This window comes from Melitaea cinxia, chromosome 17 (assembly GCF_905220565.1).
Source record: "Melitaea cinxia chromosome 17, ilMelCinx1.1, whole genome shotgun sequence".
Taxonomy (NCBI): Eukaryota; Metazoa; Arthropoda; class Insecta; order Lepidoptera; family Nymphalidae; genus Melitaea; species Melitaea cinxia.
In genome coordinates, this window is record NC_059410.1 from 5,679,980 (window position 1) to 5,694,033 (window position 14,054).

The 14,054-nt window shown below is 34.9% G+C and overlaps 1 protein-coding gene across 1 annotated transcript in view; it reads left to right on the forward strand.

Moving 5' to 3' along the window:
- The window catches only part of LOC123661472 (ceramide transfer protein), a 55,177-nt gene extending 41,452 nt beyond the window's left edge, over nt 1-13,725 (forward strand). Inside the window, exons 7-12 of the mRNA XM_045596427.1 lie at nt 5,532-5,714; nt 6,557-6,663; nt 7,516-7,637; nt 8,810-8,991; nt 9,829-9,952; nt 11,376-13,725. Of these exons, the coding sequence (XP_045452383.1) occupies nt 5,532-5,714; nt 6,557-6,663; nt 7,516-7,637; nt 8,810-8,991; nt 9,829-9,952; nt 11,376-11,503 (846 nt within the window). The 3' untranslated portion in view covers nt 11,504-13,725. The remainder of the gene's footprint in view (nt 1-5,531; nt 5,715-6,556; nt 6,664-7,515; nt 7,638-8,809; nt 8,992-9,828; nt 9,953-11,375) is intronic.
- Nucleotides 13,726-14,054: the final 329 nt, after the last annotated feature.

Sequence of the window (14,054 nt, forward strand, 5' to 3'; positions counted from 1 at the left end):
AAAACTAAACAAATAAGTTTTCACAGATATTATGAACAGTACAGGCAGCCACTCAGCATTTACCACACCATTGCAACAATGGTGAGACGCTTTTCAGTGTCACCTCATTGTCACTCGCTTGGTGTGACATCACTGACAGCACCCAAACAAACACACACTCACACAACTTATATATATACAACTTAGTATATATTATAGCTCACTTATTTAACCCACCTATTTAACCGAACACCAACATACACCACTTGAGCTCTACGAGCATCCTGCACATATCATAAAATATGTAGCCATTAGATCCGATTACCGAATCCGGCAAATTGGAACGGATCCGGTAGCTGTATAAAGGACGCTGGATCCACCGAATTACCGGATCCGGTTTACCGGATTGCAATCCTTATTTGTCAATTTAAAGAAATTTTTGGACTGCTGAAATTGATTGCTGATAATTGTATCACTAAATTAGTTAGCAATTAAACTAGCTGCATCAACGAGCCAATCAAAACGAAAATTGGACTGATTGTTCCATAAATTAAATCACAGTTTTCGTTTAGCACATAGCCTCAACGGCTTATGCGGCTCACTTACGACACTGACTCATACATGTTTTCAGTAATTGTTTGAGCGTGCCAATAAATTTTAACTGTTTTGATATAAGCGTACCTGTTTGTATGTAATTGTTTTGTAACATTTTATTACACACTACATAAGTAGGTCTAATGAATTGCCTAACGTTTAAACAACATGGACTCTTCGATGTTACAATTAATTGAAAATCAATACTAGGTACTATTATGTTATACTAGGTGAAGTTTATTATATGTATAGTCCTGCGCAAACATTTGTTTATTTATTTAGATTAAACTAATATAATTGAATATGATAAGCAGTGCAATAATAGCTATATATATTTTTGCAGTGCATTGTGTTTTTTAGAGCAGAACCAGAATATAAAATATAATATTAAATTATTACAACTAAGTTCCTGCCGCCATTTTTCTACGGGAATATATTGTTTTTTTTTTATTTGTCTTTTTTGACAATAACGAACAACAAATATGAATTCCTGTCTGTTATCTATAACATAAGAGGCATTAAATTGCTTAACTTAGGAACAGACGACCGTGTGTGATTGTTATTAGGACCTATAAAATAGGTAGAATTACTGTTATGAATTGGTGAGATGTAGTATATAATTAAATATATTTACATTTTACTATTCGCATAAACCATGATTTGAAAAAAAATCGATTAAATATAAAACCTTGCTAGGTATAAAGCTCGGCTTTTCCCAAGGGTGTCGTTTTGTGTCGAATATGTCAATTGTCTTTGATGGGGTGTGGCGATGACGTCAGCGAAGTAAATATCTCGAGCACGCGACTTTGGGGCGTGACGTATTTACCCTTGTAATATCAGCCAATGTGAAACCATGTTTCATTTTTCTGAAATCTTAGCATATTACAAATAATATCATACAATACATGTTATTGTGTAAAATTTTTGGTTATTGCATTAAGCGGTTTCTTATTTTAATTCTCGCTGTTAGTTCACTCTGTATTCATTTATATTTATATACTTATCTTGTTCAAATTTGAGATAGTTAATAAAATACTTTTTATTTGAACATAAGTTTGAACTTTTAGTAGATGACAACTAATGTTGACGCAGTTGCTTAAAATAATTTCAGTTTTATACGGGTTAAGTATTATAAAGTATTTTCGTACAGAACGGGGTTTACTTTAATTTTTTTTAATGTTACGATTTTATTGATTTTGATAAGGCAGCCTTGTATGTCTTACACAATCTCTGGAGCAAAGCTTTCCAAACTTGTATAAAGAGACCAAAAAATAAAAAAAATAAATGTGTGTAAGCACACAGGACAGAAGTGAAACTTCTGAAAAGTAGCCTACGACAAAAAAAATCACCCAGAATATAAAACATTGTGTAATGTAAATAATGTATTTCATTCTCTCCAATACATGTTTTTTTCAATTTTTGCAATTTCATTTTATTAAGTTTCTAATCACAACGATTCTAAAGAATTTTCACTACAAATATATAAATAATATCTCAAGAACGAGGTACAGAATTTTAAGATATTGACAAGACATTATACCTACAATAAATTATGTAGCATATGTTTGTGTTTGAGTGTAACCTTCCCTTTCTTATTGCGACCGCCTCTTCCTAATATTGATTATCGATTTATTACGTTTTGTCATATCAAGCAAATGTTTTAGCTGCGTCTGGTTGGCAGTTTGATATCATTCGGTATACGTTTCATTTATTGCGTCTATGTTTATAAATAAAATTGAATCTGATGGCGGGATCAATTCTGTCCGAATTTATTTTTAAATTTTCTAATATATTGTAAAAGGTCTTTTAGAATGAAAATGTCGGAAAACGTAACGATTATTAAAAAAATCAATGGTTTGGCAGGTCACAATAAAAGGGCGTCTGTCAGGTCAACTAGTATAAAATAAAAAAAGCGTTTTAAACAACGTTAAATAATAAATTACTTATTGTACATATGCAAAAGTTTGTGAGGATGAGGATGGATGAATTAGTGTTTTTTTCTCTTTCATGCAACTACTGAACTGATTGTAATGACACTGGTAAATAGCTGGAGTCAGAATAACACATAAGCTATTTTTTATTCCGACATTTGCGCGGGACATACCTATATATATAGTATTTAAACGTCCTTAATGTCTTTATATCGGAATATATTTCATAATTTATTATGAAATATAATATATGCATTTACAAAATAATTATTGAATCATATTTTATGACTTTATAAAATACAGATGTTAGCTTGTGACGCATAACAATACAAATGTATGAAATAACAATTTCCAACGATACATTCAAATGGGTTTGAAGCGTTGAAACGGAAACGACGTGATAAATTAATAAAGTGCGTGAAATCATTTTAAGATTTCATATTTCCAGTTTGTATATTACTTTTTTTTTATTTTCAACACACACACACACACACACACACACACACACACATATATATATATATATATATATATATATATATATATATATATATATGTTAACACACAAGTATTTATGTGCAATACTTGGCGATAACTTTGTTGTTATTGTAGTATTGAAAAAGAACAAAATTTTAAAAGTAAAGAAAGTGGTGAACTTAATCTAAAAGTTTTAGGGATCAGAGCTGTGTGAAGGTGTTATATTTTTGTACAAAATCTAGCAAGTTGTGCCTTTTTTAAGGTTTTGTACCCAAGTACCTCGTGCAAAACGGTACACTGTTAGATTCCCAGGTCGAGGTGTAACGGATGTACTGACTAGTTGACAGTTACGGAATATGTGTTACTATGACATCTTTACGGAATACTATACGCTATTCATGTTAAAAAAACAGTTACTCACCATCGTAACTTATTATCTTAGTGCGCTTAAACTAATTATATCACTATAATTATTTAACGCGAATATACTATAATGAAAATTAAATAAAGTTCAAAATTATCAGTTCGTTTGTTTAAAATGTGCTTACTGACGTTTTTAGAACGATTTAAAAAAATGTATTATTAACTATTCTTCTTCTGTTGATAACGCTATTTGATAGGTGACATTATCCAACAGATAAAAGTTTATGAAGTGTTATTCTTTTTCACCATTGAATTACAGTTTATTTATGGGGTATTTCTATTCGCCATTGTGAAACTAAAAGTTTCAGTTTATTTATATTGAGGTAAACAGGCCCCGATGGCGTGCTATTAAAGTATATTCATAACTTATGTGCAGGATTAATTTTATCCACAACCCATGAAACAGGCCCGAAGTCTTTTTAAAAATCTTTTAATAACTATTAACTATTGTATCCCGGTTTCTATGTTCATGAAACGACTAGTTTTTTTCACATTTTGAAATCGATTTGAACTGATAGTGAAAATACAATTTTTGAACGTAGAAACCGTTTGTATAATGTTACAAAGCTTACCCGTATATGTCTGATTCGCATCGACTTAGCTTTTTAAATATATCTTATTAATTGACAAAGTGTCCTTGAAGTTTAACGTATTTAATTGAAACGAATAGCTGTCTTATCAAAAGCACATTTCATTTATAAAACTATTAACAAAATATTTTATGTAGTGCTGTAATTAACTAGTGCGTCCGTTGATGTTACATATGTACTTACTATACCTATGCATTAATATGAATAATGAAGGAGTTATGTCATCGCCTATATGAACATTTTTCTAAGTAAAATGTCTTATATTGTATAATATTTGTATTGTTTTGTATACGGGACCGCGATTGTCATTTTGATATTCACGATGTTTCTGCGTTGTTGCAGACATACTCACGAGCGTGAGTCGCAAAATGACAATCGTAGTAAGTCAAAGTCGCAATAAAAAGTTTTGATAGTGATCGTGAAAGCTTACATAAATTAAGGAAGTAATTTTCCAAGCTAGTTAAATATTTTCTATTATTCCGACGTTTAACATATTACTACAATTATCAAACAATAATTTTTACACCATTCCAACATCATTCCAACGGAGAAGAACTATTTGAGTTATCCCTAATAATGCGCCTTTAATTGACTATTTTTTCGTCTCATCATCATCATTCTCCACAAGCTTACGCCAAAAATAACGTGAACTCATGTGTTTTGCCCATAGTCACCACGCTGGGCAGGCGGGTTGGTGACCGCAGGGCTGGCTTTGTCGCACCGAAGACGCTGCTGCCCGTCTTCGGCCTGTGTATTTCAAAGCCAGCAGTTGGATGGTTATCCCGCCATCGGTCGGCTTCTTAAGTTCCAAGATGGTTGTGGAACCTTATTATCCCTTAGTCGCCTCTTACGACACCCACGGGAAGAGAGGGGGTGGCTAAATTCTTTAGTGCCGTAGCCACACAGCACATTTTTTCGTCTACCTACGTTGTATTACTTGTCGATATAATTGTAGTCGGTGCCTGCAAACACAATTATTAAAAGTATATATAGACGCACAAATGCTCTTATTGTTTTTTCATGTGTCAAATAAAAAGAAAACTTGATTATATTTGACGATATTAGTATAATTGTGATGAGTCACTTTTTATTTTTTTATTAAATGTTATATTCAATGAATTATTATTATTAGAGTTAATTAGTAGTTTTATGTGACAGCCAGATTAAAAGTAATAGATTTTGTAATTATTAATATAAACAATGATCTATTTTAATATTCTGATATTCAAATAGATAAGATAAAAGTAGAGTATAATGAATGGAAAGTATATATTAATCATTAAACACTAAGTAGTTGTACTCTCAAAATGTTGCTTAAAATTAATAAAAAGTTAAAAGATTCTGCTATACTACAAAGTATAGTATTCTTAAAAGCTGTGCCTAATCTACTTTAGTAAAATTCATCATTATCTGCCTATTACGAGTACGGTCCACTGCTGGACGTAAGAATCCCCAGGATACGCCACGAGCTGCGATATCCCGCTTTCACCATCCAGTCATTATTTGTCCTTGTATTAATAAAATTATTTGTCCACAGGAAGGACCGCACTCGACGTTACCGGACGACGAGTTCTACGATGCGGTGGAGACGGGGTTCGACAAGATGGAAGAGGAGCGATGCGCGCGAGTCGCTCCGCCAGCGGAGGTCACGCGCGACGAGATCGAGCTGCCCCCGCCGGCCATCGATAACCGGCTGACTGTTCACCCATTGTGGCCAGAGGTAAACTGGAAGGCTTCATACTCGGCGCTCCATGTAGGCTTCCGTTTAGCTAGGGCCCAGGTATAAATATCCTGATTAAAATCTGGAGCGCCCAGACTAGGGAAAAACCTCAATCTTACAGAAGACCACAGCTAAATAATACTGCTCTCAAGTAGTTCCTTGTTCCTGTGGTTGTGGCCGCTTACCGTTTTGCCGTTACGCGTACCTTAAGATTAATTATAGCACTGGTTGTATATAAAAAACGGCCCCCAGTTACAACACAAATAAATATTTTTGTTGAGGGCCGGTTTCACCTATTGTGGATAAAGTTTATCCTGCATATAATTTACAAACGGACTTTAACAGCAGGAAGTGGCATAGGCCTATATTTAACTGAGGTAGAGCACAGCAGGAAATGTTCTGCTCAGAATAAGGAGCAGCCCAACTGGGGAAGTACCTCGATCTTACAGAAGATCACAGCTAAATAATACTGTTTTCAAGCAGTGTTGTGTTCCTGTTGGTGAGTAAGGTAACGAGAGCTCCTGAGAGGAATTGGGGTAGAGTCGGCAAGGCGCTTGTGATGCTTCTGGTGTTGCAGGCGTCTATAGGCTGCGGTGATCTTTTACCATCAGGTGAGCCACACGCTTGTTTGCCGACCTAGTTGCATAAAAAAAAGTTCATTAGGACCTGTTTCTCCTCAATTAATAAACTAAAATTTTAAGATTCACAATTGCAAATAGAAATATCTCATAAATATAATGGAATTCTATAGTACAAAAGTTGGATTCCGTCATCCGGTCAATGACGTTATTTACAATCAGTAAAATACGCCCTAAATATAACATTTTATTTTTGTTTCTCAGATCGACCGGATATCCACGGAACAGATCCAGGCGGCGTTCGAGGGCGTCGGAGGTCAGATCGGATGGCAATTGTTTGCTGAGGAGGGAGACATGAGGATGTACAGGAGGTGAGGATTTATTTTATTAATTAATTCAATTTTAATGACATGAAATGGTTACTTTTTGTGAGTATATAAGAACGCTATCTAACTCCTAAGCATATTTCGATACATTGTAGCTAAGAACCATCTCCTCGACAGATTTTCAACAAAAAAAAAAGCCATCATAATAGATACTTTCTTTATAAGCAGCTGGTTAAGTTATAAATTATCTTACTTATGTTATAATTTTTTTTTACTTTATTTAATTTAATTTAGGAAACAAACAGTACAATAATAAAATACATAATACCATACCAATAAAGTTTTCAATAGTAAACAATTCATAAATGAGCTAAAAAGTACACATTAATAAGAAATCATCAGTAAATTAATTACACACAGAAATATGTACAAATATTTCAAGCAATAGTAAAATCAGTAATTAAATAAACAAACACGAATAGGAGAAACTTCATTCACTTATTAATTAGATAACAATTAAAAGAAATAAATTTGATTTTTATACAACAATACAAAAATATATCGGGATAAACATTATTTTAAAAGTAAGCCATGTATTTTTGCTTATTTTTAACAGCTTTTATAATAATATCTCTACACTTCTTGTACATTTTTAACAAACTTCCAAAAAAGGTTCTCAATTCAATTGTGTTTTTTTTATGTAAGTTACCTCAGAGCTTTTGGCGGGGTAGACTGATTTCTATATTTTTTTTAAAGGTGGTGCTTGTCATGTGGTTGCATTTAAATTTAATTTAAATCTAACAAGTACTTTTCGAAGTATAATAATAATGCGCATTTTCTTGACTATAATTTAGTCGACCTACGTTCTATTATATCTTATTGTATTATCCTTATCAGGGAAATGGAAGTAGACGGCATGGTGATGGACCCACTGAAGGCGATGCACAAAGTGCACGGCGTGTCTGCTCGCGAGATGTGCCATTATTTCTTCAACCCGAGATACAGATACGAATGGGAGAGTGAGTATAAACAACATTATTCTTCTCTTTAACCTTTATCCCCATTTCCACCTAGGAGATCTGTCACCTTACTTACAAACAGGAACACAACACTCCTTGAACCAGTGCTATTTAGCTGTGATCTTCTGTAAGTTCAAGGTACTCCCCCAGTCAGGTTGCTACATATTTTGAGCAGGAAATTTCCTGCTGTGCCCCTCACTATCACTTCAGCCTATCGCAGTCCACTGCTGGACATAGGCCTCCCCAAGTTCGCGCCACACATCCCGGTCTTCCGCAATCCTCATCCAGCCTTCACCGGCAATCTTACGTAGATCGTCGGTCCAACGGGCCGGAGGACGTCCCACACTGCGTTTGCCAAGACGCGGTCTCCACTCTAGGACCCGTCTACTCCAACGGCCATCGGTCCTGCGACACAGATGACCAGCCCACTGCCACTTCAACTTGCTAATTCTGTGGGCTATGTCGGTTACTTTCGTTCTCTCGCGGATAGTCTCATTTCTAATCCTGTCTTTGAGAGAGACCCCAAGCATAGCCCGTTCCATTGCACGTTGAGCGACTTTAAACTTGTGGACCAGTCCCTTGGTCAGTGTCCACGTCTCGGCTCCGTATGTTAACACAGGCAGGACGCATTGCTCGAAAACTTTTGTCTTCAAGCATTGCGGAATCTTCGAAGTGAAGACTCGACGGAGTCTGCCAAACGCCGCTCAGCCCAACCGAATCCTCCTATCGGCCTCCTTCTCGAAGTTGTTGCGGCCTAGTTGGATAGTATGGCCTAGGTAAATATAATCCTGAACAACTTCGAGAAGGGTACCATCGACCGATACCGGTATCGGTATGACTTGGTTGTTAAACATAACTTTCGTCTTATCCAAGTTCATACAGAGACCGACACGTCGGGAGGACTCGTTTAGGCCGGCCAGCATTTGGCCTAGCTCATCCAGCGTCTCCGCAAAGATGACAATATCGTCGGCGAAACGAAGGTGAGAGATGAATTCACCGTTGACGTTGATGCCCCGTTCCCCCCAATCCAAGGTCTTAAAAACATCCTCTAGCGCAGTGGTAAACAGTTTCGGTGATATTACATCCCCCTGTCTTACCCTTGCTGTGCCCCACCTCAGTTAAAATCTTTTGGCGATCCTTTAAATAAATAAATTAACGTGTTTTCCTCTCAGCGACGCTGGAGACGATGAACATAGTGGAGGCGATATCGTCGGATGCGATCGTGTTCCACCAGACGTTCAAGCGCATCTGGCCGGCCTCGCAGCGCGACGCGCTTTTCTGGTCGCACGTGCGCGCCGCGCCGCAGCACACCTACGCCGTCACCAACCACTCCACAGTCAACGACGACTACCCGGTAACTACCGCTTCCACCCCTTACTTTCTCTAACCCTACCTTTCTCTCTCCCCCCTCCCCCTTCTCCCCCTTCTCTCCCCCTTCTCCCCCCTCTCTCCCCCTCCCCCCTTCTCCCTTTCTCTCTCTCCCTCTCTCCCGCGCTCTCTCCCTTTCTCTCTCTCTCCCCTTCTCTCTCCCTTTCACTCTCTCTCTCCCTTTCTCTCTCTCCCTTTCTCTCTCTCCTTTTCTCTCTCTCTATTTTTCTCTTTCCCTTTCTCTCTCTCTCTCTCCTTTTCTCTATTCCTTTCTCTCTCTCTATCTCTCTATGCGCACGCTCAATATTTTTACTCTTCTATAATTTATGCTTCTCGTGCTTTCTTCCTGAAATTTGGTTTCATCTTCCATTCCCTAGGTGGGGTTCTACACACTAATCAATATTATATTATATTTCTACGCTTAAAATGGGGAAATTGCGCGCTCTATGTTAAACAATGTTATGCTTAAACCCTTCTCTTTTTGTCGTAATGCATTTTAGAGGGAGAGATCCTTCGCTATCTGCTATATCGCGCATCTTTCTATCTCGTCTTTCTCTCATCCGTACCCGTATCCGTATCCGTATCCGTATCCGTATCGGTATCCGTATCGGTATCCGTATCCGTATCCGTATCCGTATCCGTATCCGTATCCGTATCCGTATCCGTATCCGTATCCGTATCCGTATCCGTATCCGTATCCGTATCCGTACCCGTACCCGTATCCGTATCTGTATCCGTATCCGTATCCGTACCCGTACCCGTACCCGTTCCCGTATCCGTACAGTCGCTTCTTGGGCTAGCTGACCGACAACCTTGTTCGCAGTCGAACACGGGAGCGTGCATCCGGCTGTTCGTGACGGTGTGCCTGGCGTGCCGCACGTCGTGGCCGGCGGGCGAGGCGCCCTCGCGCGCCAACATCACCACCAGCATCGCCTACTGCAGCACCGGTGAGCACCACCACACCACCCCATAACCATACCGTTACCGAAGTCTATTGACATCTGTAATATCAGACAGCATTGCAATACCATTGCCTATATTAGCCTACCCTGTAATGTGTTTAAACAGCTTGTGAATGTACCATAGCTGGGGAAACGGTCTCTTTTTGAATAGAAGAAAGGTTATAGCTTAATCAACCACGCCTGCTTACTGCTTTGTGCTTACTGGTTGTTATATAATTTCTTACCATGACAGATGATGATATTATGACATAATATTGTGGTGTAAAAAATAATTGGTGTCATAATATAACGTCAACACCAGTACCTATATACAAACAAACAGTATGTCAATAGCTATCAAAATAAATTAATTGCTCTCATATCTAAATATCGGTATAGTAATTCCATATCAAATTTCGGGGCTGAATTTTTAAGTAAATATTTCATGAAACGAATTTCAAGAATTTACTAGTACCGTGTAATGAAGGACTTGTAGACGCGTTTATTGAACCTAAGTTACAACTCGGCGTAATTAAAAGTAGTAATAAATAGTACCTACACACGCTTTCTTAACGTAACTTTGGTCTTAAAAAAAAAAAAAAAAAACGAAAATAAATACTAGGAACCTGATTTTAAAAAGAAAAAAGATTTAAATTTTTGCAGAGAATACGCGCTTGTTATTACCTTTTAAAAAATCGAACACAAAAATATCTTTAAATAACTAAAGATTATGTGCAAAACAAATGCGTGTATGTTAAAAAATTGCATGTTCCCTCATATTTTTTTATAGCAATATTTACTTATCCAAAATAAATTATTATTAAAAAGTAAGCAAATTATAGAAATATTATCAGTTCTGAAATAGTAGAATAGATATAATAATAGATAACAAACAAAGCCATCGATTCGGGCGTAGATAAATATGTCATTAAAAATTTAACGTGTATTACAACGCAACATATGATATCGTTTCAAAGAATTGGATCGATTTGATACCATGCGTAGTACGTAATTTATTCTTTATATAAATAAAAATTAAATACATTTATTGAAGTCAAGAATTTTATATTATTTGGTAATATCTAAAGGCTCCATGCTAGGCTACGTTATCCTCCAGAGTGCAGTGAAGTAGCATAGTGAATTAAACCCCGACCCTTCTTCTATATAGAGATAGAAGCCTATGCCGAACAGTGGGATATTAAAGACTGAATCAATTAATCAACCAGACGAGGCAAGCCTCTCCAGTGGTGTACCAATTAAGATTTGCAAATGCTCGGATGATATCAATAAACTAGACTGAAATTAATCTAATTTTTTCATATTCTTTTAGAAATATTTTATGTATGCTCTTGTTAGTATCTACTTATTAATCACATTTATATTGTTCTCTAAACTAGTATATAAAATATGTCCCTTTTTTTAAAACCAGTTAATCCAGGAGGCTGGGCCCCCGCAGGAGTACTTCGCGCAGTTTACAAGAGGGAGTATCCGAAGTTCCTCAAACGATTCACAAACTACGTCGTCGAGCAGTGTCGCGGGAAGCCGCTAGTTATATAGCAACCGCTTTCGTACACTTGAAATTATATATATAACAAGGGAAATTTTTATACAGGCACTACTATTTTTATCCCGTTTTTTAAAGGTGTTCTTGATATGGGCAACACTAGGGTCGTCGAAGTTTGTTCTGTGCTCGACCATTTTTTTGTTTAATATATGGATAGTTGTGAGGAAGAATGTTTTAAATCTTTAGTCACGTGACGTATATGTGTATCATAAATCATTTATATATAAATATGATTAATAAATTAAATCGATGTGAACAATTTGTTCGTTTTAAATAAGTAAAATTTTTAATGTGGTGCAAATTGTACTTGAAATATGTAACAATAGCGATCTGTGTACTTGTCATAGTAATGTATATTATAATTATGTATGTTGTGTAAAGATTTCTCATTGTATAGAAAACGTATTTATGCACATGCGAAAAATGAGAAACGTTCGTTAGGTCAAATTTATACATTATATATAAGCGAAATAAAATATAAATGTGTAATATAACTTATTAAGTTTACAATTTTAGTTAGGCGTCTTTAAATATTTCTCTACATCACGCTATGACTTTGTCTCTTACGTATGAACTATTTAGCTGATTAAATGACCAAGCTATTTCCTTGCATCGGTTGAATCACAGTTAAGGTAAGGCGCCAAATATATCAGGCTATTTTTTCATCCTTTCCCACAAGGGTGATCAATAATAGAGTGTAGTAGTTATAAACAGCATACTATATATACTTAGTTTTATTGTATACCTTGTCTAGGTATATCAAGATCTATGTCTTTATGGAAATTTGGTTTGCTTTGTATCTAACTTGATATACATGTATAGATAGTTTATGGTTACATTTATCTATGCTCAATCTGTTGAATTTAATTGTATTTTATTTTCTCACCATGTCAACTAGAGTTTCTATTAATATGTAATGAAAAAAATGTAAAAAAAAACTTTCCTTTGAGTATATCATATTTTATTTTAATACTCGAAGAAAAGTATAAGTATAATAAACAACACAAATCGACGAAAACGACACGTAACGGCCTCCACACGGTGAAATGTAATAAATAATTCCTTATTTTATACATTGTGGAAATATTTTTAAGTGACTTGTAAGCATTAATTAGTAATTTTAAAAAATAAAATAAAGTAATAGTTTTTATAAAAACTGATTGAAATGGCATTATTTTAATAGTAATAGTAAAGTTTGTTTAAGTGTACCTTAACTAAACTTGTGAACTTAATTGAAATACAATGTACCTATGAAGAGTATAGCGAAGGCTGTACATATGTAATATGTAACATACTGTATAAATAGTTTAAAATATAAATTTGAATATAAAAAATGTTAATATATCGAACACGTTTTTATTCTATGGATCTCTTTAAATATAAAATTCAATTGAAAATATGAGGGTTGTTGAAAGTTTTGACTCGGGTTATTTATTTTGCACAATTCTTATACAATTTCGCTTCAATTATTTAGTTTTATTATTCTTAATTTGCTCCACTCAGGCTCAATTCCTTTGACTTAAATGTAAAACAGGGAGTCTTCATAGCGATTTCTATATAAAAAATTGTTTATTTTATTAAATATGTAACTTTACCATAACTTTTCATTCCATTTTCTACTATAGGTTCATGATGATTTATTTTGTTATGTCATTTTTTGTATGAAAATACGTGTATGAGCTATATAATTAGTCTACGTATCATATTTTATGTCATGTATTGGAAACTAGAACAGTATACGTTTATTTAATTTTACTTATAAATAATATTATTACGTGTGTTGAAGATGGACATCTTAAAGGGCACCTACCGGTAGAACCCCACAATTTAATTATGAATATTTTCTAATTCGTTTTTATGATCAGTTTTTTAAGGGCGCTGTTTGTTTCGTCTCAATTATAGGAAAGAGAGAAGGGTATTTAGATTGCATTTATAGCAATGTTGAAATTATGTGTTAATAAATGCCTGTTTCTGAACAGATTTCTATAGTTTGGTCACAATTACCACGTTTGTACATGTTTTAAATATGCAGAGTTTGACATCTTATTGCTTATAAATTGTATTATTTTAAAATTTGAGACGTATTAGTACAGTTATTACTGAATTTATGTCTTATTCATGGACGTAATATTCACGTGACCTTTGTTCCGAAACAGCTTTTTTAAATATGTTTTTTAATAATTATTGTTTATAATAAAACCTTTTTATGGACAAATTTAGTATTTTATTTAATCTTTAATAATATATTTTCGTTAAATTTACACATTTCCTTCCGTGTCTTCGCAAGAGTGGATTACACGACTTTAGCTATTCCGTTTTCTCTCTTCAAAATCTATTAAGTTAGTGATAACGTAATATTCTATTGATCAAAGAATTTTCAAAATCGGTTCAGTAGTTAATTTTGTGTTTATACATTACAAACAAACAAGAAATAAAATCTTTTCTTTATATAGCACAGATGAATAACGTGTTATTATAATTATTATGTTTCTACGTTCTAAATAGGGATTGCAATTTGGTGTCACTTTCAATATGGCCGGATTG